The 27,635-nt window shown below is 41.7% G+C and overlaps 1 protein-coding gene across 2 annotated transcripts in view; it reads left to right on the forward strand.

Annotated features, from left to right (window-relative positions):
* Positions 1-635: 635 nt before the first annotated feature.
* LOC134354635 (nucleus accumbens-associated protein 1-like) overlaps positions 636-27,635 on the forward strand; it is a 42,122-nt gene continuing 15,122 nt past the window's right edge. Inside the window, exons 1-3 of one of the 2 annotated variants that reach the window (XM_063063678.1) lie at positions 636-768; positions 16,511-17,320; positions 18,836-19,009. In XM_063063678.1, coding sequence (XP_062919748.1) covers positions 16,537-17,320; positions 18,836-19,009 — 958 coding nt within the window. In that variant the 5' untranslated portion in view covers positions 636-768; positions 16,511-16,536. Of the gene's footprint in view, positions 774-16,510; positions 17,321-18,835; positions 19,010-27,635 lie in introns of both variants that reach the window. The other variant, XM_063063676.1, reaches the window with a different exon arrangement.

A 27,635-nucleotide genomic window follows, 5' to 3' on the forward strand; every position in this document is an offset into this window, starting at 1 on the left:
ATCATGAATTTTTTTTGTAATTTAAGTGATTAAAATGGTACGAACATTATACCTCATCTGCCTTATTAAAAAATAGAAACGTTGAACAAATTCCACTGGAACATTTTACAATTTGCTTAGGAGCCTCCAATGTTAACAACATAAGACTGCAAAATCGGGGTTCAATTACTACTTTGGAAATATCTGAAGGTTAGTTGGGGGTGATGTGTTTTCTGGAAGGTTAGTAAATGATGTGGATGAAGAAAGACTGTTGGGAGGCAAGATGCATCAGGCAAGGAAGCGGACCATTCGGGTAGAGCAGAGTCATTGCCCAGCAGCCGTCTATACCACCAGTGAGCTTCCCGCCATTTCGCCAGAGAAGACGATCACTGAGCTGTATCTGCGGAAAACCCCGCTTAGCCATGGCCCCACCTCCCTCCGTACGCCGTCGATCCTTTGCCATCTTGTATAACATGGGCATCGGAAGAAGGCGACGAACCTGCCAGTCGATCCCAAACAGCTGATGAGCATGCGCCGGACGCCACAGGGGCCACCGGGAGCTGTAGTTTCTCTGCAGATGAAGGCAGTAGGAAAATTGAGTAGAAGGACTACGAATCCCGGCGGCCCTAGCGGCAGGCCCAATCGTTCGTCCACCACTACTACCCGCCCCCCTCCCTATCTTCTCACCGAGGCATCTGCAACGATGAGAGAGTGAAGGCAGGAAACCAGGAGCGGAGCTCGAGCAGGAAGGAAGGAAAGGAAGGGCAGGAAAGGCAGGGAGCTTATACGGTAGGGTAAGTTCAAATAGGCAGCTCTCCCCTAGGCGGAGCGGATTGGTGGGAGGAGGCCGGGAAGCTGGCAGGGGTGTGGGTACAGGTGCCAGTTGTGCTAATTATATTGTCACACTTGTCGGGAACATTTTCAGCACCTTCAACCACCCCGGAAACACCGTGTTCCCTGCACATACTAATAGTGTGGTATGGACGGAGTGAGCGAGGTGTTCCAGAGCCTGGACAAAACTTTACAACTTGTCAAACAACATTCATTCTGTTGACCACTTGCTTAAAGACAGGCCCAGTTGAATTTTCCTCGAATCTGCCCTAACCACTTGTGCCCTTGTGTGCATAAAATGACTTAGTACAATATATTTGAACTTTGGTACAGATTTCCTTCAAGTGATGAGACATTTTATTAACTGTACTTGACCTGTGCCATTCTGTTTACCCTTGTGGTGTTTAATGTTTTATTCTGGCTCAGTAGCTTACTTTTAAGCCAAAATATATAGTGGATTCTGGTTAATTGGGACCAGTACATTTTGGCCCAAATAGTTGATGTTTCATATAAATAGTTACAAAGGTGTAAAAAAGACAAACTGAGTAACAAATTATGTATTTAAATGAAATACAGAACAAATCAGACCACTACAGTACTATAAAACTGTGTTAGTTACTAATAATTATCGGTGGAGGAATTCATCCAGTGTACACAATGAACAAACTCAGTGCAGATGCCTAGTGCAGATAATGGACTGCCTTCATACAATGTTATAGATGATAGCATTTTCCAAATCTTAGTTTTCATTTTAACATTCAAACTGTTTTTCAATACCTTAAAATTCTTCGCAGATCCTAACTTACTGAGATAGTGGAATCATTTCATTTTCACTCCTGGCCTGAATGCTTGAAGCCACTGTGAGCAAAAGTTCTGAATTGCTTTATACTTTTTCTCAGCAACTATCAGTGACAAAAATCACTTTTTTGAACACAAACACATGCAACTGATGCTATTCAAAAACTTTTCACTCTACACACAGTGTAGCGTCAAACGGCCACACAAGTGCGCATGACTGATGCTAGTTCGAAACTGCTTGGCAACAATTTCCTGCTCCAATTAAGTGGCACAGTGTCCCAAATAAATTAAGGAAATCCCAGCAAGTTTCTCAATTAGTGTGTGTAAAGCATTTATCATATAAATCTCTTTTGGAATCCTGTATTCTAAAGTTCATAGAGAATACGCCCAACATAATCAATCGCTTCTTTTTGATTTGAGGATTTAGTCTTGTGAATCCGCCATTTTCATCATTGTGAGGCATAAGATATTTCCTGCAAGGGAAGGCCAAAATTCTGAATGGGTATAATCTTGCCAAAGCTCTACTCAGTTAAAGAATCATAGAGTCATACAGCACAGAAACAGGGCCTTTGGCCCAAAGAGTCCACATAGACATTTACACTAATCCTATATTGGAATTGGTTTATTACTGTCACGTACTGAGGTACAGTGAAAAGCTTGTTTTGCATACTGTTTGTACACATCAAAACAAAGCAGTGCATTGAGGCAAAACAATAACAGAAGGCAGAATGAAGTGCAACAGCTACAGAGAAAGTGCAGTTCAGGTAAAAGGTACAATGCAAGATAATGAGGTAGATTGTGAGGTCAGGAGTCCATCTCATCGTACTAGAGAATAATAGTCTTATATCAGTGGGGTGGAAGGTGTCGGTAGGCCTGGTGCTACATGCTTTCAGATTTTTGTGTCCTCTGCTGTCCAATGGGAGGGGGGAGAGTTCTAATTTATTCTCCCTCCCCCCCTACCGTTCTTGTCAGTTTTCCCCCGAGTCTACTGTTCACTACACATGAGGCAATTTACAGTGACCTGCCAACCTACTAATAATTGTAGCAAGACTCTTGTATTTCATGCCCCTTGTAATAAAAGCTAATGGTTCACTTATATATAATGTGAACATTGAAGGTTGTAGAACTGATCTCTGTTGCAGCTACATGAAAATGATCTGTATATTCTGGTTTTCTTTCCATACGCCACCTTCCATGTTAGTACATTGCTGCCAAGCTTTTGAGTTCTTATTTTATGTAATTATTTTTGCTCTTCTTTTAAAAAGGAATTGGAAGGCTATGGGGGAGATGGTAGAGAAATATGCTTTCCAGAGAACCAGTGTTACTTTGAGGCTTTACTCAGATCTCATAAGACAATCACAGACAAGAGAAAATCTGCGGATCGTGGAAATCTGAGCAATATACACAAAATGCTGGAGGAGCTCAGCAGGCTGGCAGCATCTATGGAGAAAAGTACAGTCAATGTTTCAGGCTGAAATCCAGTCCTACCGAAGGGTTTTGGGTCGAAACATCGGCTGTACCTTTTTCCATAGATGCTGCCTGGCCTGCTGATTTCCTCCAGCATTTTGTGTGTGTTGCTCTCATAAGACAATGCTTTGTAATACAAGTCTTCTATGTGGAAGAGAATTTAAAACTTTGTTGGAATTGCTGTGTTTGTGACCCAGCCTATTGGCACTGATACAAACTTATGAAGCAGTGCACTATAATATAGAATGGATGGTGTAAGAATTTGTACTGCTTAACTGATCTGTCATTTAGTAATAACCAGAGAGCTGTAGTGATATATTTATAGGAAGCTATTCACCATGGAAAATGTTAACTGGTTTATTTATTGAGTTATACATATGTATTTACAAAGGTAAAAGTAGAAATGCTGGAAATGATTTACAAAAATGAGGCATTTGAAATAGTTTACTGCTTTTCATCCATATTGAGTGATTTGTGGCTGTGCTTAAAATGATTTGCTATTGATATGGGCCACCAGCCATAGATACAAGAGATACTGCAGATGCTGGAAGTCTTGAAGAACACACAGTCTGAAACGTCGATTGTTTATTTCCCTCATAGATGTTGCCTGACCTGTTGAATTTCCCCAGAATTTTGTATGTGCACCAACCAGTGCTCATTCTATCTCCGTCTGGTGTTGAGAATGAGAACTACAGCAGCATTGTAATCAGGATTTCTTTTCAATACAGTGGATTCTGGTATTTAGGACAACTCTTAAAAAAACAAAATCTAATTGAGCAAATAGCTGAGATTTTCTTCATTTATTTGGGACACTATATTGCTTAATTGAGACAGGGGACTGTTGCTGAACAGTTTCAAAGGTTCAAAGTAAGTCTTATTAACTAAGTATATACCTATATATGTCACCATATACCAGTGGTCCCTAATCACCGAGCTGCAAAACATGTGCTACATGTGCGAGGAAACGATATGATTTGGCGATATGAAATGATATGAGTCAGCTGCATCTTTCCTCATTCCCTGTCACGCACTGTTGAACTTGAACATAGGGTTGCCAACTGTCCCGTAGTAGCCGGGACATCCTGTATATTGGGCTAACCGCCCTTGTCCCGTATTTCCCCTGCTAAGGTAGAGCTTTCCTATAAAACCGTTGGTAAGCCGAAATGGCGTAAAACGAAAAAGCAATTACCATTAATTTATATGGGAAAAATTTCTGAGCATTTCCAGACCCAAAAAATAACCTACCAAATCATACCAAATAACACATAAAACTTAAAATAACACTAACATATGGTGGAAGCAGGAATGATATGATAAATACACAGCCTATATAAAGTAGAAATAATGTATGTACAGTGTAGTTTCACTTAACAGAATCGGGAAGATTAAGCCAAAACCAATTTGTAGAAAAAAAATCGGCACGTACACACATGCGCACGTCATGCATGCGCACACAAGTGCCCGCGCAAGGCTTCATGGTCATGGTAGTCTTTCTCGGGGTAAACACAAGTGTCCCGTATTTGACTGCTACTTTTGTCCCTTATTTAGGAGTGAGGAAGTTGGCAACCCTACTTGAACATCCGCCCCCCCCCCGCCCCCCGTCGGGCGGTCCGCAAGAATATTGTCAATGCTAAATCAGTCTGCGGTGCAAAAAAGGTTGGGGACCCCTGCCATATACAACTCTGAGTGTTGGCGTGTGACCAAGTGGTTAAGGCGTTCGTCTAGTGATCTGAAGGTCACTAGTTTGAACATTGGCTGAGGCAGCGTGTTGTGTCCTTGAGCAAGGCACTTAACCACGCATTGCTCTATGACGACACCGGTGCCAAGCTGTATGGGTCCTAATGTCCTTCCCTTGGACAACATTGGTGGCGTGGAGCGGGGAGACTTGTAGCGTGGGCAACTGCTGGTCTTCCATACAACCTTGCCCAGGCCTGCGCCCTGGAAACTTCCAAGGCGCAAATCCATGGTCTCACGAGACTAATGGATGCCTATAAACATATGTAAAAAATACAACTCTGAGATTCATTTTCCTGCAGGCGTACTCAGCAAATCTATAGAATAGTAATGACAGCAGGGACAATGAAAGATCAATTAAAGTGCAGAAGACAACAAGCTGTGCAAATGCAAATATAAATAAATAGTAATAAATAATGAGAACTTGAGATAAAGAGTTCTTCAAGTGAGATCGTTTGTTGTGGGAACATCTTAATGGATGGACAAATGAGTGGAGTTAACCCATTTGTTCAAGAGCCTGATGTTTGTGGGCTAGTAACTTCTTGGGCCAGCTACTGGTGTAATGCAATCAGTACTGGTCTTCAAGGCAAATGGTCCTAAGTTCAAACCCAGCCGGGTCCCAACCTGGGCAGCAGCTGTATCTGCACAGAAGAAGGGTCTGGCAATCTACGTCTGTATCTTGCCATGAAAACCCTATGGTCTATTAGGTTATGAAGAGTTGGACTCAACTTAATGACTGAACAACAACAAATATGGTGCAAGTCCTGAGGCTCTTGTACCTTCTACCTAATGGCAGCTGTGAGAAAAGAGCATGGCCTGGGTGGAGAGGATGTCTGATGATGCTGCTTTCCTATGACAGTATTTTATGTACTGGACCGAATCTGGACCAGGACTGAATCTCTGAAATAGAAACTCCCAGGAATTTAAAGTTTCTAACCCTCTGCACCTCTGATCCTCCTATGAGAATTGGCTCATAAAGAGTGGAGTGACATTTGCAATTTTCCAGTCATCTGGTTCCATGCTAGAGTCCAATGATATTTGTAAGATCATTGCTATTGCCGCCACAATCTCTAACGCTACCTCTTTCAGAACCCTAGGGTGCAGTTCATCTGGTCTGGGTGACTTATGTACTTTTATGTCTTTCAGATTTTGAGCACTTTCTCCTTTATAATAGTAACTGCATCCACTTTTCTTCCTTCACACACTACAACACTGGCACACTGCTAGTATCTTCCACAGTGTAAACTGATGCAAAATACTCATTTAGTTCATCTGCCTTCTCCTTGTCCCCCACTATTATTTCTCTTGCTTCATTTTCCGGCGGTCCTATATTTCATCTCTCTTTTATTTTTTACATACTTGAAAAAACTTTTACTATCCACTTTGATATTATTTGCTAACTTGCTTTCATATTTCATCTTTTCCCTTCTAATGATTCTTCCAGGTGCTCTGTGTAATTTTTCAAAAAATCCTCTTATCTTCCCACTAATTTTTGCTTTGTTGTATGCCTTCTCTTTTGTTTTTATATTAACTTTGACTTCCCTTGTTAGCCATGGATTTACTATTTTGCCATTTGAGTATTTCTTCATTTTTGGAATACGCACACATGTCCTGCACCTTCCTCATTTTTCCCAAAAACGCACGCCATTGCTGCTCTGCTGACATCCCTGACAGCAGCTCCTTTCAATGTACTGTACTTTGGCCAACTCCGCACTCATACCCTTACTACACTGAAATACTGCTGTGTCAGACTTTACTTTCTCCCTATCGAATTGCAAGTTGAACTCAATCATATTGTGAATACTGGTTCCTAAGGGTTCTTTTACCTTAAGCTTCCTAATCATCTGGTTCATTACGTAACACCCAATCCAGTATAGCTGATCCCCTAGTAGGCTCATAGAAACATAGAAAATCAACAGCACAATACAGGCCCTTTGGCCCACAATGCTGTGCCGAACATGTACTTTAGAAATTACTTTGGGTTACCCATAGCCCTCTATTTTTCAAAGCTCCATGTACTGGTGGTGGGGAAACTGCTGGAGTCAGTTATCAAGGATGTGATAACAGCACATTTGGAAAGCGGTGAAATGATCGGACAAAGTCAGCATGGATTTGTGAAAGGAAAATCATGTCTGACGAATCTCATAGAATTTTTTGAGGATGTAACTAGTAGAGTGGATAGGGGAGAACCAGTGGATGTGGTATATTTGGATTTTCAAAAGGCTTTTGACAAGGTCCCACACAGGAGATTAGTGTGCAAACTTAAAGCACATGGTATTGGGGGTAAGGTATTGGTGTGGGTGGAGAATTGGTTAGCAGACAGGAAGCAAAGAGTGGGAATAAACGGGACCTTTTCAGAATGGCAGGCGGTGACTAGTGGGGTACCGCAAGGCTCAGTGCTGGGACCCCAGTTGTTTACAATATATATTAATGACTTGGATGAGGGAATTAAATGCAGCATCTCCAAGTTTGCGGATGACACGAAGCTGGGTGGCAGTGTTAGCAGTGAGGAGGATGCTAAGAGGATGCAGGGTGACTTGGATAGGTTGGGTGAGTGGGCAAACTCATGGCAGATGCAATTTAATGTGGATAAATGTGAAGTTATCCACTTTGGTGGCAAAAATAGGAAAACAGATTATTATCTGAATGGTGGCCGATTAGGAAAAGGGGAGGTGCAACGAGACCTGGGTGTCATTATACACCAGTCATTGAAAGTGGGCATGCAGGTACAGCAGGCGGTGAAAAAGGCGAACGGTATGCTGGCATTTATAGCGAGAGGATTCGAGTACAGGAGCAGGGAGGTACTACTGCAGTTGTACAAGGCCTTGGTGAGACCACACCTGGAGTATTGTGTGCAGTTTTGGTCCCCTAATCTGAGGAAAGACATCCTTGCCATAGAGGGAGTACAAAGAAGGTTCACCAGATTGATTCCTGGGATGGCAGGTCTTTCATATGAAGAAAGACTGGATGAACTGGGCTTGTACTCGTTGGAATTTAGAAGATTGAGGGGGGATCTGATTGAAACGTATAAGATCCTAAAGGGATTGGACAGGCTAGATGCGGGAAGATTGTTCCCGATGTTGGGGAGGTCTAGAACGAGGGGTCACAGTTTGAGGATAGAGGGGAAGCCTTTTAGGACCGAGGTTAGGAAAAACTTCTTCACACAGAGAGTGGTGAATCTGTGGAATTCTCTGCCACAGCAAACTGTTGAGGCCAGTTCATTAGCTATGTTTAAAAGGAAGTTAGATATGGCCCTTGTGGCTACAGGGGTCACGGGGTATGGAGGGAAAGCTGGGTTCTGAGTTGGATGATCAGCCATGATCATAATAAATGGCGGTGCAGGCTCGAAGGGCCGAATGGCCTACTCCTGCACCTATTTTCTATGTTTCTATGTTTCTATGTACTTATCCAGGAGTCTCTTAAAAGACCCTAACGTATCTGCCTCCACCACCGTTGCCGGCAGCCCATTCCATGCACTCACCACTCTCTGCATAAAAAACTTCCCCCTGACACCTTCTCTGTACCTGCTTCCAAGCGCCTTGCCCTCTCATGTTAGCCATTTCAGTCCTGGGGAAAAAGCCTCTGACTATCCACATGGTCAATGCATCTCATTATCTTACACACCTCTATCAGGTCACCTCTCATCTTCCACCGCTCCAAGGAGAAACGGTCGAGTTCACTCAACCTATTCTCATAAGGCATGCTCCCCAATCCAGGCATCCTTGTAAATCTCCTCTGCACCCTTTCTGTGATTTCCACATCCTTCCTGTAGTGAGCTGACCAGAACTGAGAGCAGTACTCCGAGTGGAGCATGACCAGGGTCCTATATAGCTGTAACGTTACCTCTCGGCTCCTAAACTCGATCCCACGGTTGATGAAGGCCAATGCACTGTATGCCTTCCTAACCACAGAGTCAACCTGCGCAGCAGCTTTGGGTGCCCTATGGACTCAGACCCCAAGATCCCTCTGAGAAGCTGACTTGAAATGTCTGATGCCATTTTTCTTCATGAACAGTTGGAATTTTCTGAGGTGTGTTGTGGTCCGTTGTCATTTCTGGTAAGCCATTTTCAGCGAAGATAGTCCTCAGAGCAGATACGATATTTGTTGAGGTGGTTGACTTCATTCTTATAACCTCTGGCTACTTTGAATGAGCATCCACAGCAATCAAGAACATGGAGTCCATGAATGGCCCAGCAAAATCAATATGTACTCTTTGGTGAAGACGGCCACTCCCAAAGATATCGGAGCAGAATTAGGCCATTTTGGCCCATCGAGTCTGCTCTGCCATTCAATCATGCCTAATCCTTTTTTCCCTCCTTCTTAACACCATTTCCCAGCCTTCTCCCCGTAACCTTTGATGCCATGTCCAAAGAAGAACCTACAAACTCTGCCGTAAATACACCCAACAACCTGGCCTCCAGAGCTGCACGTAGCAACAAATTTCACAAATTTACCACCCTCTGGCTCAAGAAATTTCTCTGCATCTCTGTTTTGAATGGATTCTCCTCTATCCTGAGGCTGTGCCCTTTTGTCCACCATGGGAAACATCCTTTCCGCATCTACTCTGCCTAGTTCTTTCCACATTTGAAAAATTTCAATGAGATTCCCCCCCCCATCCTTCTGAATTCCAGTGAGTGCAGATCCAGAGCCATCAAACATTCCTCATATGATGACCCTTTCATTTCTGGAATCATTTGTAACAGTGCCTGTGGGGGTACATTTTGAACTTTTTGGCGTACCGAACAATCTTTGGCCAAGTCCTCGATCTGTTTATCTATTCCCTTCACAAACATCTCATTAGCATTTAGCATTCTGAGACAGCTTCTGATTAATGCTACCATTTAGGTTACAGTTGCCTGTTGATGTCACACTGAGTGCTTTGATTGTATGCCATTCTGGTTGGATTTTTCTCCACCATTCACATCCGAAAACTGTTGGCCCTCCACTTTTCAATACATAAAGCTCCAACTGCTGTGTTTGGCCTCCATTCATCACTTTTATCTTCCGTTCACCTTTGGGAGATACTTATTCGCCTGTATAGGTGTTAGCAAAACTGAGGTCTTCTCTAATGGTATCTTAGAAAGCAGGCTGTTGTGGTCAACCTCTGAAATTATAGACAAAGCTGACCCTGTATCCAGCTCCATTTACAGTTTTACACCAGACACATCTATTGTGATCCAGATGATTTTGTGATCTGCTTCAATTATACTCTGCAGTTCTAGGCATGACAATTCACCTTTGTCAGATTCTATGTTGTCTGATTCTGTTCTACGTTCACTAACTTTATGCATTTGCTTGGTTTTGTGTTTGGGACTTATCACTTGGTTGTCTGCCTTGCACATTCTCTCTATATGACCTTGTCTGTGACATTTTCTGCAAACTTTTTCTTTGTACCAACAGTCATTTGCATCATGGGAGGATTTCCCACATCAGTACTTTGCTTTTTGCACCATTCAGGGACATTTTGTGCATTTCACATTCTAACCTCCTTTCCTGTAGTGCTGCATACCTTGCTGCCGTCTCTAACGATATTGCAATGGTCAATGACCATTCTAAGGTTAGGTTTCTTATGTTCAGTAGCCTCTTTGGAGTGCTTTGACTAGGCGTGCCACAGACAAGCCAGTTCCTTAACGCATCAGAAAGCCAATCTCTAAAGTCACAGTACTGGGAAAGTTTGCGCAGTTCTGCAATGTATTCGGAAATGCTTTCATCTTTTGATTGGTTCCTTTTGTAAAAGCTAACTCTCTCAGCTATTACCAGTGGTTTAGGGCTCACGTGATTTTTGTAAAATTGTAACAATTTCATCGAACGGCTTGCTTGCTGGTTATTCCATCAACTCCTGGGAACTTATTTCTCTTAATGTTCTCTAAGTGACCTAATATTACCTCCTTTATCTCAAAATACCCATCGAATTCTCCTTGGTAAATACTGATGCAAAATACTAATTGAAGACCTCACAATCCATCCTTTGCCTCCAAGCGCATGCTCCCTCTTTGCTCTTGACATATATATATAATGTCTTTGGATTCCTTTTAATCCCACTTGCCAAGGATTTTTCATGGCCCCTCCTGGATCTTCTAGTTCCCTTCTTGAGTTCTTTCCTTGCTTCATGGGGTCTGTTTGAATTTAGCTTCCTAAACTGTACATACACTTCCTTTTTCTTCTCGACTAAATTCACTACATCTCTTGACATCCGATATTCCTTTTCTCTGCCGTCCTTGTCCTTCCTCCTTTCTGGAACATACCTGTCTTATACTCTGTGCAGTTTTAAAGTATACACCTGAAACCCCTTTTTACCAGGCATCCGTAGAGTTGCACTCACAACATGCTGGAGGAACTCAGCAGGGCGGGCAGCATCCGTGGAAACGATCAGTCAACGTTTCGGGCCGGAACCCTTCATCAGGACTGAAGAGGGAAGGGGCAGAGGCCCTATAAAGAAGGTGGGGGGAGGGTGGGAAGGAGAAGGCTGGTAGGTTCCAGGTGAAAATCCAGTAAAGGGAAAGATACAGGGGTGCGGGAGGGGAAGCAGGGAGGTGATGGGCAGGAAAGGTGAAGAAGGAATAGGGGAAAGCACAATGGGTAGTAGAAGGAGGCGGAACCATAGGGGAGGTGATAGGCAGCCAGGGGAGGGGGCCGAGTGAAATAGGGATAGGGGAAGTGGGGGGAGGGAATTACCAGAAGTTGGAGAATTCTATGTTCATACCAAAGGGCTGGAGACGACCGAGACAGTATATGAGGTGTTGCTCCTCCAACCTGAGTTTAGCCTTATCATGGCAGTAGAGGAGGCCATGTATGGACATGTCCGAATGGGATTGCGGAGGTGCTCGACGAAGCGGTCCCCCAATCTGCGTCGGGTTTCACTGAAGTAGAGGAGGCCGCACCAGGAGCACCGGATGCAATAGATGACGCCAACTTCTCTGCAACTTCCGCCACCTTCAACAGGACCCCACACAAAGCACATCTTTCCTTCTCCACCCCTCTCCGCTTTCCGCAGGGATTGGTCCCTCCGTGACTCCCTGATCCACACATCTCTCCCCATGGATCTCCCACCTGGCACTTATCCCTGTAAGTGTAAGTGCTACACCTGTCCCTACACCTCCTCTCTTGCCACCATTCAGGGCCCCAAACAGTCCTTCCAGGTGAGGCAACACTTCACTTGCGAGTCTGTTGGGGTCATCTATTGCATCCGGCGCTCCCGGTGCGGCCTCCTCTACATCAGTGAAACCCGACGCAGATTGGAGGACCACTTCGTTGAGCACCTCCGCTCCGTCTGCCACAACAGACAGGATTTCCCGGTAGCCACCCACTTCAACTCTGCTTCACATTCCCATTTGGATATGTCCATACATGGCCTCCTCTACTGCCATGATGAGGCTAAACTCAGGTTGGAGGAGCAACACCTCATATACCGTTTAGGTAGTCTCCAGCCCCTTGGTATGAACATAGAATTCTCCAACTTCCGGTAATTCCCTCCTCCCACTTCCCCATCCCTATTTCACTCTGGCCCCTCCCCCAGCTGCCTATCACCTCCCCTATGGTTCCACCTCCTACTACCCATTGTGTTTTCCCCTATTCCTTCTTCATCTTACCTGCCTATCACCTCCCTGCTTCCCCTCCCCCACCCCTGTAACTTTCCCATTACTGGTTTTCACCTGGAACCTACCAGCCTTCTCCTTCCCACCCTCCCTCCACCTTCTTTATAGGGCTTCTGCCCCTTCCCTCTTCAGTCCTGACGAAGGGTTCTGGCCCGAAACATTGACCGATCGTTTCCATGGATGCTGTCCGACCTGCTGAGTTGCTCCAGCGTGTTGTGAGTGTTGCTTTGACCCCAGCATCTGCAGAGTATTTTGTGTTTGTTATCCCTAGAGTCGCAGCTTGTTAGACACCTCATTAACAGCCACTGGACTCAGTGGTGAGAAAACCACCTTTCACAAACTCCACATGTCTAGGGTTGATACGACTTGGATCCCACCAAAACCCGGAAAGTTGGGATGTCTCAACCACCCAAACCCCGATCTGTGTGAATGCCGTGTAAATATTGCCTCCATGCAATTAGCTGTCGGCAAGAAATAACAGATTGTGTACTGCAATTGTAAAGAACGTATATATTTACAAATTTCAGCTTTATTGAACAGTTAGTAGGAAAAAGAAAAGAAAAAAGTAAAAAGAGCCCATTACAGTTAAACCAGTCCAAATATGCACATAAGATGGAGCTCATCTTGATGTACTCTTTAACTCACGTGCTTGACCCACGGTCTGCGTGAAAGCACACAGCACATTCAAAATGTCGCTTGAAATCCATCTCGAACAAACTGACTCCCTCACAGGAGTATTGGTCCTTCCTTCTTGAAGCCATTTATCTGCAAAAAGCACCTTGTGCAACAGGGACGCATCCTCAGTCATCTCTCTCCTGTCTTCTCCCAGTTCCCGCCAAAAAGGCCTCAACACACACCAGAGTCCATCACAAAAACCTCTCCACCCACCATTCTCTGGAAACTTCTCCCAATTCCACCATCCTGATTGGTTGACACAACATTCCTAAGTTGAACAACATAGCCCCTTATCTTTAGCTCTAGCTCAAACTCAAACATTCTAAAAGCAGAGCAGACTGCTCTTACAGAACTGCTAAAATGAAATACCTACAGCATAGGAGTAAAAATCTTAACCGGGGCATTCCCTCCCCATGTCAGATATAAACTTGCCCAAGAGCAGCTATTCTCAGTGAAATCTTCCTAGTTCCTGCCTCATGCTCTTATAATTTGCCCTGCTCCAATTTAATGCACTCCTCCAAGTTCCATCCTTATTCTTAAAATTGAAGGAGTTGTGAATACTGTTCCTTAATGGTTCTCATGCTGAAAGGTTAGTCACTCAGCCAGGCTTATTACCCAACACCAGATCCAGTACGATCTGGACTATCTGCAGATAATAATTAAAGGAACTTTCCTGGATGCATCTGACAAATTCTACCCCATCTAAGGTCCCAGTTGTTTTTACATCTTTCCCTAATTTGCCTGTATGTCTGTTCTTCAATGTCCTTGTAGATATTGCGGCGGGGGGGGGGGGGCGCGGAATAGAGTGTAGTATTGTTCCATCAGAGTGATTTAAACTTTATTTTTGAATTCTCCCCTTACAATGAGCCTTCTATTATGTCTCTTCTGTGTGCAGCTGTGATATTGTCCCTGACTCATAACACACCTCCCTCTCGGCACCACTCCTTTTACCTCCTTCTCTATCTTTACTAAAACATTAAAACCCTGGAACTTTAAGCATACATTGTTGTTAATCTCTTTGTTATGGCCACACCATCTTAGTTTTATATACTGATCCATGTAAGTTTATCACCCTTACCTGTAATACATCTATCATTACAATACACACACTTCAACCTATACATCACCTTGCTTCTGCCTGTTCATACTGGTCATAACATTGACCTTTCTCTCAATCCCTTTCTACTGCTCTCATTCCCATCCCTACCAGCCTTGTTTAAACCTTTCTGAATAGCAATGTGGAACAAACCCAGGGGTGACTTTGAGGGATATAGGATTTATATATCGAACAACACTAACCCAGGAGTGAGTTTGTGGGATGTAGGATTTATACAGAGAACAACACTAACCCAGGAGTGAGTTTGTGGGATGTGGGATTTATACAGAGAGCAGCTCTAACCCAGGAGTGAGGATGTGGGATTTCTACAGAGAACAACACTGACTCAGGAATGAGTTTGTGGGATGTGGGATTTATACAGAGAATAACACTAACTCAGAAGTGAGTTTGTGGGATGTGGGATTTATACAGAGAAAAATACTAACCCAGGAGGGTGGGTGGCGATGTCAGAGTTGTATAAAGAATTAGACAAGCAGGAGATAGAAGTTTAAAGAGATGTGGAATTTTGTACACCGAATACAGGTTTCCCCCACCATCCGAAGGTGGATTGTTCCTATGAAACGGATCGTAAGCCAGAATGTCGTAAAGTGAAGAAGCAATTACCATTTATTTATATGGGAAAAATTTGTGAGTGTTCGCAGACCCAAAAAATGACCTACCAAATCATGCCAAATAACACATAAAACCTAAAATAACAGTAACATATAGTAAAAGCAGGAATGATATGGTAAATACACAGCCTATATAAAGTATAAATACTTTTCAGCAGCACTGTCTAGCACAGCAAAAATCTCGCGGAAGCGCTCTCGGCAGAAACACTCTCTCCAGTAACCTTTAAGCTATGAAGCTGCCAAATCATACCAAATAACACATAAAAATACACAGCCTATATAAAGTAGAAATAATGTATGTACAATGTAGTATCACTTACTGGAATTGGGAAGACAGCGCCGAGCACACTCATGATGGTGTGTTAGGCTGAGTCATCGGAGGTTGGGGTGGTGCAGTGGTCCCCAACTTCCAGGCCGCCGACCGATACAGATCCGCGAAGCATGCAGTGGTGCAGCGGTAGCCGGGACGCACCCAGCACATCTTTAAGAAAAAAGCCGAAATAAACAAGCTAATTAATTAGGTGCCGCCCAGCACCTCACGTTGGCTACTGCATTCGGTTTCTATTGTTATCCTTTCCTCTTCCAATTGCATCAGCTCTTTATCTATCAGTTCTTGGTCATGGGATGCCAAAACATCTTCAACATCATCTTCGTCAACTTCCACAAGCCAAACTCACTTTGTCCTTACTTCATTCACCACGATCAAAATGCTTAATTATCTCTAGTTTTACGCTAAGTGTAACACCCTTATGAGCTCTTTTAGGCTTTTCCAATACCTTAGAACTCATCTTGCTAACGGCTGCTCACAGGCATGTGTTTAAGCAATGCTGGCTAGAATGCAGTTCTGGGGGAGGAGGTTGGCTGCTCGGGGCGCGTGCTGCCTTTTATCGTGCGCTGCCTTTTTTCGAAACAGTGTAAACACCTTCTGTTAGCGAAAACAGGTAACTAATGTAGGTCTTTTGTAACAGTGAGGTTTCGTAAAGCAAATGTTCGAAAAGCAGGGGACACCTGTAATGCTAACCCCAGAATGAATTTGAGCTTTTGCGGTTTGATAAAGTACAACTCTGATATAGAAATGCGATGGAAGATGAAATCAAATTGAGGAAGTTGCAGAACCTTTGTGTATGAAACAACACAACCAAGAACTACATTAACAAGGGACTGAGTTCAAGGGTTTTGTGAGGTTTACGAATTTGGAACAACATAACTCAGGACTATGTTTGAAAGATCGGTTGTGTTATATACAGAAAAACATGAAACCAGTAGTGAGTTCGCATTGAGGTTTTCAGCATGAAATATAGTTGAGGGATTCTCGGGTTTATATATAGAACAAGTGTCACTGAGGCCTGAGTTCAAGAGATTGATTATATAACATTTACACCAATTCTGGAGTGTTAGGGTGATAGGAGGTGAGGCTCTATATGCAGAATAATCAAGGCTAGCAGTAGTGAGTGCTGGTTGTTGTTTGGTTGAAACACTCCTTGGTTTCTGTGACCCAGTCTGGGTACTTATGAAACAAGATGTGAAAACTTGATAAAGGGTCTCCACCCGAAATGTCAACTGTTTATTTCCCTCAATAGGTGCTACCTGACTTGCTGAGTTTCTCCAGCATTTTGTGTGTGTTGCTCAAAATTTTCAGTATTTGCAGAATCACTTGTATTTGTGAAGACTGATGTCTGCTTCTTTCTCTCTTCCCTTTGAAGGCTGTACTAGCCCTTTGAACTCAAACATGGCACAGACACTGCAGCTGGAGATTCCCAACTTTGGAAACACGTTGTTGGAGTGCCTGAATGAACAGCGATTACAGGGGCTCTACTGCGATACCTCCATTGTGGTGAAGGGACAGACGTTCAAGGCCCACCGGGCTGTTCTGGCTGCCAACAGCTCCTATTTCCGGGACCTCTTCGCTGGAACTACTCGGGCAGCCTTCGAACTGCCAGCAGCCGTGCAGCCCCAGAGCTTCCAGAACATTCTGAACTTCTGCTACACTGGGCGGTTGTCCATGAAGGCGGGCGAGCAGTTCATGCTGATGTACACAGCAGGGTTCCTGCAGATCCAACGCATCGTGGAGAGGGGTACTGAGCTTCTGTCCAAGGTTAGCTCACCCAGGTGTGACTCCCAGGGGCTGAGCGCTGAAGAACCTGGCTGGGAGCCTCAGAGCTCAGCCCCATCCCTGCCCCTGGCCCTTCCTCTCCCACTCCCGTCCCGGGTCAAAGTGGAGCAGAGCGATGTGGGCTGTGGCCGGGGCAGACGAGCTGCCGAGGGGTGCACGGCAAGCAGCTCCAAGTCTGCCCGCCTGACACACGAGGGAGGAAGTGGGCAAGGCTGCACTGCTAATGCACCGTGGGACAATGCCAGCCCAGGAGGCAGCAGCCTTCACCCTAGTGACAGTCCCTTCTCCTGTCAGAATGATGAAGAGGAGGAGGGTGAAGAGGAGGGGCTGGAAGACATGACCGAGGAACAGTATGTCCAGATGTGCAGCATGTACAACATCATGAGTGTCCCACATGGAGGTAAGCTGACACCAGTCAAAGGGAAGCAGTGATGCTCTCATACTGAGGAAGTACTTCCACCCCATTATGACATAGCCCTGCACTATGTGGAGAGTCTGTATGAGAGTGCTATTCCGAAGGAGTGCTGTTCTATTTATTGTAGAGGCAATAGTGCATTGTCAGGAGATGCTTTTTATTTTTTTGAAATGCTTCCCTTTCAGCAGGCTTGTCTGCGAGACTGCTGTTGTGTTGGGTAATTTTAAATGAGTTACTGCACTAGTAGAGGGGCCAGATTTCAGATCTGACACACTTGGCTAACAGGCATAGTGATTCCTTTTCAATGTATGGGAAAGATCAGGTGGCACTGTCAAAAAGGATTATGGGTGTGTTCTTTTGTGTATGGTCAAGGTTTATGCGCTGAAAACTAAGGGAAAAATGACTGAACAGTGTTCACAATAGAAAGATCTAAATATAAAATCAGAGAGGGAAAGGTCTTTGTTACAAGGCAAGGTTTTCAAATTGTTAAATAGAGTGGATAGGAGCATTAAGGTCATTATAACATACTTAGATTTAACAACTTATCTTTCCTTGTCATATTTCCCAAGAAATCTTTTATCAACAAGATTCAGAATGGACAACAAAGTGTGTGTTTATAACTCTTATTTTGTGAGGAGAGTTATGAACTTTTACCACCCGAACAACAAGCCCTGATGTTTACACTATGTACCAGCTCTGACTCTCAAATCAACAGAAACAATTTCTCTTTCTTTTTTCTAATTTCCCAATCTTTTCCTTTAATGTGTTGAAAATTTCAATTAAATAATTTTCTAAATTTCAAGGAGTATGACGTTAGATGCTGTGATCTTTGGCCACAATTAGTCCCTTAGAGTACAGTATTCATTCTGGTAAATTTGTCTTGCATCACCGAAGTCTGTAGTGTTACCGTTGTGGTCCAGGTTCATGGGTGTCATTAGCATAATTTATATCCTTCTGTGTTCTATTCCCTCAAGATATAAAACCACCAGTCTAATAGTCTTCTTGACTACCTTCTGTATTATTTGTGACATTTTACTGATCAGGTCTCTGAGCTCTACCAATTTTGGTTTTCACCATTTAGTAAGTACTGTATTCTATCCTTTTTAGGTGCAAAATGAACAATCTCATGTTTATATGCACTAATTTAATTTACCACACTTCCTGTATATATAAACATATAAATGATTGCTTTGTTGCCTACCTTTGTGATGTTGATAAAATCAAGTAACTAGTTTTTCATCATCATTGTTAACTAGTTCACACTGCAAAGCAATGATTTGGAAATAGAAGATATGGGAAAAGAACATAGAAGATGGTGAACACATACATGAACTGAGATTATTTAATAGGCTAAAAGAAACAAAGTTGTGTAGCAAAAAATAGTTCACACTGATAATGTAAATGGCCCCATGAGAGATGGTACATCTTTTAATAAGATGACCTGTGATTATGAAATGCATTGTGTGTTTCTCAGATGTGTTTTGTTTCTTACCCTTTCAGCAACTCCAGAGCGGGTGGAAGCTCTGCCTGATCACATTGATGGGCGTTCCAGGATGAGGATACGGCATGACCTGGCAGTGTTGCCTGCTGACCTCATCAATCAGATTGGACATCGCTGCCACCCCAAGCTGTATGTGGAGGGAGACCCTTCAGAGAAACTCGAGCTTGTGACCGGTGAGCAGCAGAGTCCAAGACCATATTGTGTTGTTTTCGTGATCCTCAGACCAAGGGGTGGGGGGGAGCAAATCAAAAAATAGGAGAGCAAGTCTTCATCAACAATGCAAGGGACGGTGACCCCAGGTCCAACAGTGCTCAGCCTAAATAAACGGAGTTGAAGCATTCTCTTCCAGTAAGTGCCAAGTGGATAGATCAGGCCCATGTATTTAAAGCCACAGAACATAAGAAGTAGGAGCAGGAGTAGGTCATCCGGCCCATCGAGCCTGCTCCGCCATTCAATAGATCATGGCTGATCTGTCCGTAAACTCAGCTCCATCTACCTGCCTTTTCCCCATAACCCTTAATTCCCCTAGTATGTAAAAATCTATCTAACTGTATCTTAAATATATTTAATGAAGAAGCCTCAACTGCTTCCCTGGGCAGAGAGTTCCACAGATTCACCACTTTCTGGGAAAAACAGTTTCTCCCCATCTCCATCCAAAATCTTCTCCCCTGAATCTTGAGGCAATGTCCCCTAGTTCTAGTCTCACCTACCAATGGAAACAACTTTCCTACGTCTATCTTATCTATCCCTTTCAAAGTTATTTTATTTATTTTTTTTAGATTATGAGAACACTCAGTCCTCTTTTATTGTCATTTAGAAATGCATACATGCATTAAGAAATGATACAATGTTTCTCTGGAGTGATATCACAGAAAACAAGACAGACCAAAGACTAATACTGACAGAACCACATAATTATAACATATAGTTACAGCAGTGCAAAGCAATACCATAATTTGATAAAGAACAGACCATAGGCACAGTAAAAAAAAAATAGTCTCAAAGTCCCGAGTCGATCGACTCCTCAGTCCCCGATAGCAGGTGACAAAAGGGAGAAACTCCCTGCCATAAACCTCCAGGCGCCGATAACGTGCCGATACCTTGGAAGCAGCCGACCCTGAGTCCATCCGTCCGAAAACTCCGAGCTTCCGAGCAGCCTCTCCGATACAGCCTCCGGAGTGTCATCCTCTGCCGAGCGCCTTCGACCACGCAAAGCCGAGGATTTCGAGGCCTTCAGCTCCAGAGATTCCGGTTACCACACAGTAGCAGCAGTAGTAAAGCAGACATTTCAGAAGTTTTCCAGATGTTCCACTGTGCTCTCAAGTCTGTCTCCATCAAATCAGGATTGTGCATGGTCCCCTACTTGACAGATAACAGATACAAAACATATTTTGTATGTTTCTTCTGAATTCCAGAGAGTATAGTCCCAGACAACTCAGTCTGTCCTCATAGGCTGACCCCTTCATCCCTGGAATCAACCTGGTGAACCTCCTCTGCACTACCTCCAAAGTCAGTATACCCTTCCTCAAGTATGGAGACCGGAACTGCACACAGTACTCCAGGTGTGGCCTTACCAGTACCCTGTATAGTTGCAGCATGACCTCCCTGCTCTTGAATTCAATCCCTCTAGCAATGATGGCCAACATTCCGTTTGCCTTCTTAATAACCTGTTGTACCTGCAAGCCAACCTTTTGCGATTCATGAACAAGTACTCCCAAGTCCCTCTGCACAACAGCATGCTGGAATCTTTCACCATTTAAATAATAATCTGCTCTTCTATTACTCCTTCTAAAGTGGATGATCTCACCTTTATTCCATCTTGTATTCCATCTGCCAGACCTTGGCCCACTCATTTAACCAATCTATATCCCTCTGCAGACTCTTCACATCCTCTGTACAATTTGCATTTCCACTCAGTTTAGTGTCATCAGCAAATTTTGCTACACTACACTCAGTCCCCTCTTCTCAATTATCAATGTAAATGGTAAACAGCTATGGGCCCAGCACCGACCCCTGTGGCACCTCACTCACCACTGACTGCCAACTGGAGAAACACCCATTTATACCAACTCTCTGCCTTCTATTGGTTAACAAATCCACTATCCATGCCAATACACTTCCTCTGACTCCGTGCATCCGTATCTTATTTATAAGTCTCTTGTGCAGCACCTTATCAAACGCCTTCTGGAAATCCAATTGTACGACATCCATCTGTTCCCCTCTATCCACTGCACTCATTATGTCCTCAGAGAACTCCAGTAAGTTTGACAACCCTTTCTGAATCCATACTGCATCTGTCTAATGGAACCACTCCTTTCTAAAAGTTTCACTATTTCTTCCTTAATGACAGCTTCAGACATTTTCCCGACTACAGATGTTAAGCTAACTGGCTTATCGTTGCCTGTTTTTTGCCTACATCCTTTTTTAAAAAGTGGCGTGACATTTGCTGTCTTCCAATCCGCCAGGACCTGCCCAGAGTCCAGAGAGTTTTGATAAATCATTACCAAAGCGTCTACTATAGCCTCCGCAAATTCCTTCTGCATCCCATCAGGACCAGGGGACTTATCTACCTTAAGGCCCTCTAGTTTGCTCATCACTATCTCTTTAGTTAGCCGGCTGGTGGTGTAGTGGCATCAGCGCTGGACTTCAGAGCGAAGGCTCCCTTGCACGCTTTCCATCCGTGCTGGGTTGAGCATCAAGCTAGCAACTCGGCCTCGTAAAAATAAGAAAGCCTGCTAAAAAAACACCATCATGATGGTGTCCCGATGACTCCACTCAGAGTTAAGGGCTTTCTTCTTCTTCTTCTTCGATCTCTTCAGTTTCAGTGATTTTTATCAAGGTCCTCTCCACCCATTTCATCGATAACATCCTTCTTTGGCATATTAGATGGATCTTCCACCGTGAAGACCGACACAGAACAGTTGTTCAATGCCTCAGCCATTTGCTTATCACCCAATATCAATTTCCCCTTATCGTCTTCCAAGGGACCTACATTGACTTTAGCCACCCTCTTTCGCTTTATATATTTATAAACTTTTGCTATCTGTTTTTATATTTTGTGCTAATTTACTTTCATACTCTATCTTCCTTTCCTTATTTCTTGTTTAGTTGTTCTCTGTTGCTTTTTAAAGTTTTCCCAATCCTCCAGTCTCCCACTTCTCTTTGCGACTTTGTACATGAGCTTTTAATTTGATACTATCTTTTATTTCCTTAGTTATCCAAGGCTGGCTCTCCCCACACTTACTGTCCTTACTTTTGACTAGAATATACTTTTGTTGAGCACTGTGAAAAATCTCTTTGAAAGTATTCCATTGTTCCTCAACTGTCCTACCAAATGCCTGTGCTCCCAATCCACATTAGCCAACTCCTCCCTCATCCCATCGTAGTCTTCCCTTGTTCAAGCATAATGCACTCGTTTTAGATCTACAAACCCCATTTCCAGAAAAGTTGGGATATTTTCCAAAATGCAATAAAAACAAAAATCTGTGATATTGTGGCGACCTACTTTCTAGCACACACGAACCGGCCCACGAAATAGCGCGCACCGGCAGAGAGGCCGGCCCCAAAAAGGGCGCCAGGCCTTCTTCACCGGTAGGGTGAAAATCCCGCACGCGGAAAGGGTCTGGGAATATGCATTCTCCACAGCAGTCCTGCCCAGGGAGGGCGGAAACGGTAAGGCTTTAAAGGAGGCCGCGAAGTTTGAATAAATCTCTTTTATCGCAACTCCAACTCACCGACTACATGTCGTTATTCTAGCGCTCTGTGTAGCACACCGCTACAATATATTAATTCATGTGAAGCTTTATTTAACTGACAGAAGTACAAAGAAAAGATTTTCAATAGTTTTACTGACCAACTTAATTGTATTTTGTAAACATACACAAATTTAGAATTTGATGGCTGCAACACACTCAACAAAAGTTGGGACAGAGGCATGTTTACCATTGTGTTACATCACCTTTCCTTTTAATAACACTTTTTAATCGGTTTGGAACTGAGGATACTAATTGTAGTTGATTTGCAATTGGAAATTTTGTCCATTCTTGCTTGATATAAGACTTCAGCTGCTCAACAGTCCGTGGTCTCCGTTGTCTGATTCTCCTCTTCATGATGCGCCATACATTTTCTTTCTTTCTTTTTAAATCTTTTTATTGAGTAAGTATACAAAAAAGGTAAGCCATATAAACATTAATACAATGTTAAAGTATAATAAAATTCCAAAAGATAACAATACCAAAAAGAAAATACTACAAACAATGTAATTTAAGCATAAGAAACCAAGATAACATAATAGTATACTAGATTTTATATATATCAATGGAAAAAAAGAAAAAAAAACCCCCCAAAAAAAAACCCACCGTGCAACTAACTAAAAGCAAAGCAAAGCAATGGGCTAACTTGAAACCAAACAGAGTTAAACTTAAAATCACGTCCTCAATCCCGACCTCCATTAAAACAGTGAAAAAAAAACAAGAAGGGTAAATATTACATTAAATGAAAATATCGAATAAAAGGTCCCCAAATCTGTTCAAATTTAAATGAAGAATCATAAAGGTTACTTCTAATTTTCTCCAGATTCAAACATAAAATCGTCTGAGAAAACCAAAAAAAGGTAGTTGGAGCATTAAGCTCTTTCCAATGTTGTAAAATACATCTTTTCGCCATTAAAGTAAGAAATGCAATCATTCTACGGGCTGAAGGGGAAAGATTACTAGAAATTTTAGGTAGTCCAAAGATAGCAGTAATAGGGTGAGGAGAGATATCTATATTTAATACCTTAGAAATAATATTGAAAATATCTCTCCAAAAAGTTTCCAAAGTAGGGCAAGACCAAAACATATGAGTTAAAGAGGCTATCTGCCCCGAACATCTATCACAGAAAGGATTAATATGCGAGTAAAAACGCGCTAACTTATCTTTGGACATATGTGCTCTATGCACCACTTTAAATTGAATTAGGGAATGTTTAGCACAAATAGAGGAAGTATTAACTAATTGTAAAATCTGCCCCCAATCATCCACAGAAATGGTAAGCCCCAATTCCTGTTCCCAATCTACCCTAATCTTATCAAATGGAGCTTTCCTGAGTTTCATAATAATATTATAAATCATAGCCGATGCACCTTTCTGACATGGATTAAGGTTAATTATCGAATCTAAAATATATATAGGAGGAAGCATTGGAAAGGAAGGAAGTATAGTACTTAGAAAATTTCTAACTTGTAAATATCTAAAAAAATGTATTCTTGATAGGTTATATTTATTAGATAATTGTTCAAAAGACATAAGGGAACCATCTAAAAATAAATCCAAAAACCGTAAAATACCCTTAGTCTTCCAAGTTTGAAAAGCGCGATCCGTAAAAGAGGGAGGAAAAAATATGTTACCTAAAATAGGAATCGCTAACCCGAATTGATTAAGATCAAAAAATTTTCTGAATTGAAACCAAATACGCAAAACATATTTAACGATCGGGTTAGAGACCTGCTTAAGGCGTTTCGAATCAAAAGGAAGAGATGAACCTAAAATAGAACCAAGTGTATAACCCTGAACAGATTGTAATTCCAATGCTACCCATTTAGGAATAGATAGTATATCCCGGTCAAGTAACCAAAATTTCATATGTCGAATATTAATAGCCCAATAATAAAATCTAAAGTTAGGTAATGCTAAACCTCCATCTCTCTTAGCTTTCTGTAAATGTATTTTACCCAGTCTCGGATTCTTATTCTGCCAAATAAATGAAGAAATTTTAGAGTCGACTTTATCAAAAAAAGATTTAGGAACGAAAATTGGTAATGCCTGAAACACATATAAAAATTTTGGCAAAAAAAACATCTTAACTGCATTAATACGACCAATCAAAGTTAAATATAAAGGAAACCATTTAGATGAAAGTTGAGTAATATGGTCTATTAATGGTAAAAGGTTAGTCTTAAATAAATCTTTATGTTTACAAGTAATTTTAATCCCAAGATATGAAAGGTAATTATTAATCAATTTAAATGGAAATTTATAATATAAGGGAAGATGTTTATTAATCGGAAAAAGTTCACTCTTACTAAGATTTAATTTATAACCTGAGAAAAGACCAAATTGTGCTAATAACTCTAAAACAGCAGGAATAGATCTCTCAGGATTAGAAATATATAAAAGTAAATCATCAGCATAGAGTGATAATTTATGGGACTTTAATCCCCGAGTTATCCCAGTAATATTTGAAGATTCTCGAATAGCAATTGCAAGAGGTTCTAATGCAATATCAAATAATAGGGGACTAAGAGGACAGCCTTGTCGAGTACCACGAAAGAGAGGAAAAAAAGGTGAGTTTAAAGAGTTAGTACGAACCGAGGCTACAGGGGAGTGATATAACAGTTTAATCCAGGATATAAATTTCAGGCTAAAATTAAACATTTCAAGCACCTTAAATAAATAAGGCCATTCTACTCTATCAAAAGCTTTCTCGGCATCTAAAGAAATAACACACTCAGGAACATTTTGTGAGGGAGTATAAACGATATTTAACAATGTACGAATATTATAAAAAGAGTAACGACCTTTAATAAAACCCGTTTGGTCTTCCGAAATAATAGAAGGAAGTACTTTCTCTAGTCTATTTGCTAATAACTTAGAAAAAACTTTAGAATCAACATTTAATAAAGATATTGGTCTATAAGATGCACATTGAGCAGGGTCTTTATCCTTCTTTAGTATTAAAGAAATTGATGCTCTATTAAAAGATTCCGGAAGTTTACCAAGTTTCAAAGAAGCCTCAAAAACCTTATAGAGCCAAGGAATCAATAAAGAAGCAAAACATTTATAAAATTCAACGGTAAACCCATCAGGGCCAGGAGCTTTCCCCAGATTCATAGAAAAAATAACATTCTTAATCTCATCCATTGTAATGGAAGTATCTAATAAAGAAGACATATCCTGTGAAATCTGAGGAAAGTCTAACTTATCTAAAAAATCATTCATATATTTAGAATCTCGAGGAGACTCTGATTGATATAAAGAAGAATAAAAATCACAAAAGGTTTGATTAATCCCCACATGATCCAATATCAATCGATCATTTTGGTTATAAATCTGATTGATTTGAGATTTAACATAATTAGATTTCAATTGATTAGCCAGCAGCTTGCCAATTTTATCAGCCAGCAGCTTGCCAATTTTATCACTGTGAACATAAAAATCACTTCTTGTTTTCTTTAATTGGTTTACAATCGAGGACGAGAGTAGTAAACTGTGTTCCATTTGAAGTTCAGTTCTTTGTTTGTATAGCTCCTCAGAAGGAGCCATAACATATTTCTTATCAATTTCTTTAATCTTGTCCACAATTGCCATCTCCTCCTGCTTCTGTTTCTTCCTCAAAGCAACGGAATACGAAATAATCTGACCCCGAATATAGGCTTTAAAAGTGTCCCAAAGAGTGTTAACCGAAATATCTTCTGTATGGTTAATTATAAAAAAAAGCTCAATCTGTTCATTCATAAAATTAACAAAGTCCGAGTCCTGAAGCAACAGCGAATTAAAACGCCATTGTCTATTGTTTGGTATATTGGCCATAATTTTAATAGAAAGCTTAAGTGGAGCATGATCCGAAATGGTTATAGAATCATAATCACATTTAATCACTGAAGGAATGAGACGAGAATCAATAAAAAAATAATCAATTCTTGAATAGGAATGATGAACATGTGAAAAAAAGGAAAAATCTTTTTCCTGAGGATGCAGAAAACGCCAAATATCCGTCGACCCAGAATCAGAAAGGAAAAAATTAATCAAATTTGCAGATTTATTAGGTAAAGTCCGTAAAGGAGCCGAACGGTCCAAAGCTGGAGATAAACAGGTATTAAGATCTCCGCCCCAAATCAATGAAAACTCGTTCAAATTCGGAAACTGATCAAACAATGATTTATAAAATTCCGGACAATCCATATTAGGAGCATAAACATTAACCAAAACTACTTTTTTATTAAATAGTAAACCACTAACCAATAAAAATCTACCATTCGGATCAGAGATAATATCCTGTTGTATAAAAGTAACTGAGGAATCTATAAAAATAGAGACGCCTCGAATCTTAGCATTGGAGTTCGAATGAAATTGTTGTTCCTTCCAGAATTTGAAAAAACGTAGTCTGTCCCCCCTCCGTACATGGGTCTCTTGTAAAAATAAAATTTGTGCTTTAAGTCTCCGGAACACTTTAAAAACTTTTTTTCTTTTAATAGGATGATTAAGACCATTAGTATTCCAGGAGACAAAATTAATAATAGACTCCATAAATCCTAAAGTCAACCCACGACAAGGAGGATTGACAATAGGCGCGACCCACAAACCCGGAGAGGAAACAGAACATACAAAAGATACCGGGGAAAAGGACGCAACCAGTACTTCAATAATGTATATAGCCCAAAGAAAAACAAACTAAAACGTGAAGCCCCTCCCGCCACCCCCCAGCCCAAGACCCCAAGGCAAAATCTAAAGCAGACCCGCCAGAAAGAAGCAAGCGCTAAAACTACCCCCATGACTTCCGGTATACGCTCCCTAAAAAAAAGGTATAAATATGAAAAGGATCAGCTAATTGTAAAACAGTAAAAAAATAAGTAAAAAAAAGTTAACTCAATTAGAATACACACAGAACAGAACAAAAGCCGGAAAATATATATTAAAAAAAACCACAATAAACCTCAAACTCATGAATAGACACAGCAACAAACAAAAAAAAAATAGGATTATTAACATAAAGTGATTATAAAAAGCAAAACAGAATAAAATTTAAACAAAAACTACAAA

Source organism: Mobula hypostoma, chromosome 12 (assembly GCF_963921235.1).
Source record: "Mobula hypostoma chromosome 12, sMobHyp1.1, whole genome shotgun sequence".
Classification (NCBI taxonomy): domain Eukaryota; kingdom Metazoa; phylum Chordata; class Chondrichthyes; order Myliobatiformes; family Myliobatidae; genus Mobula; species Mobula hypostoma.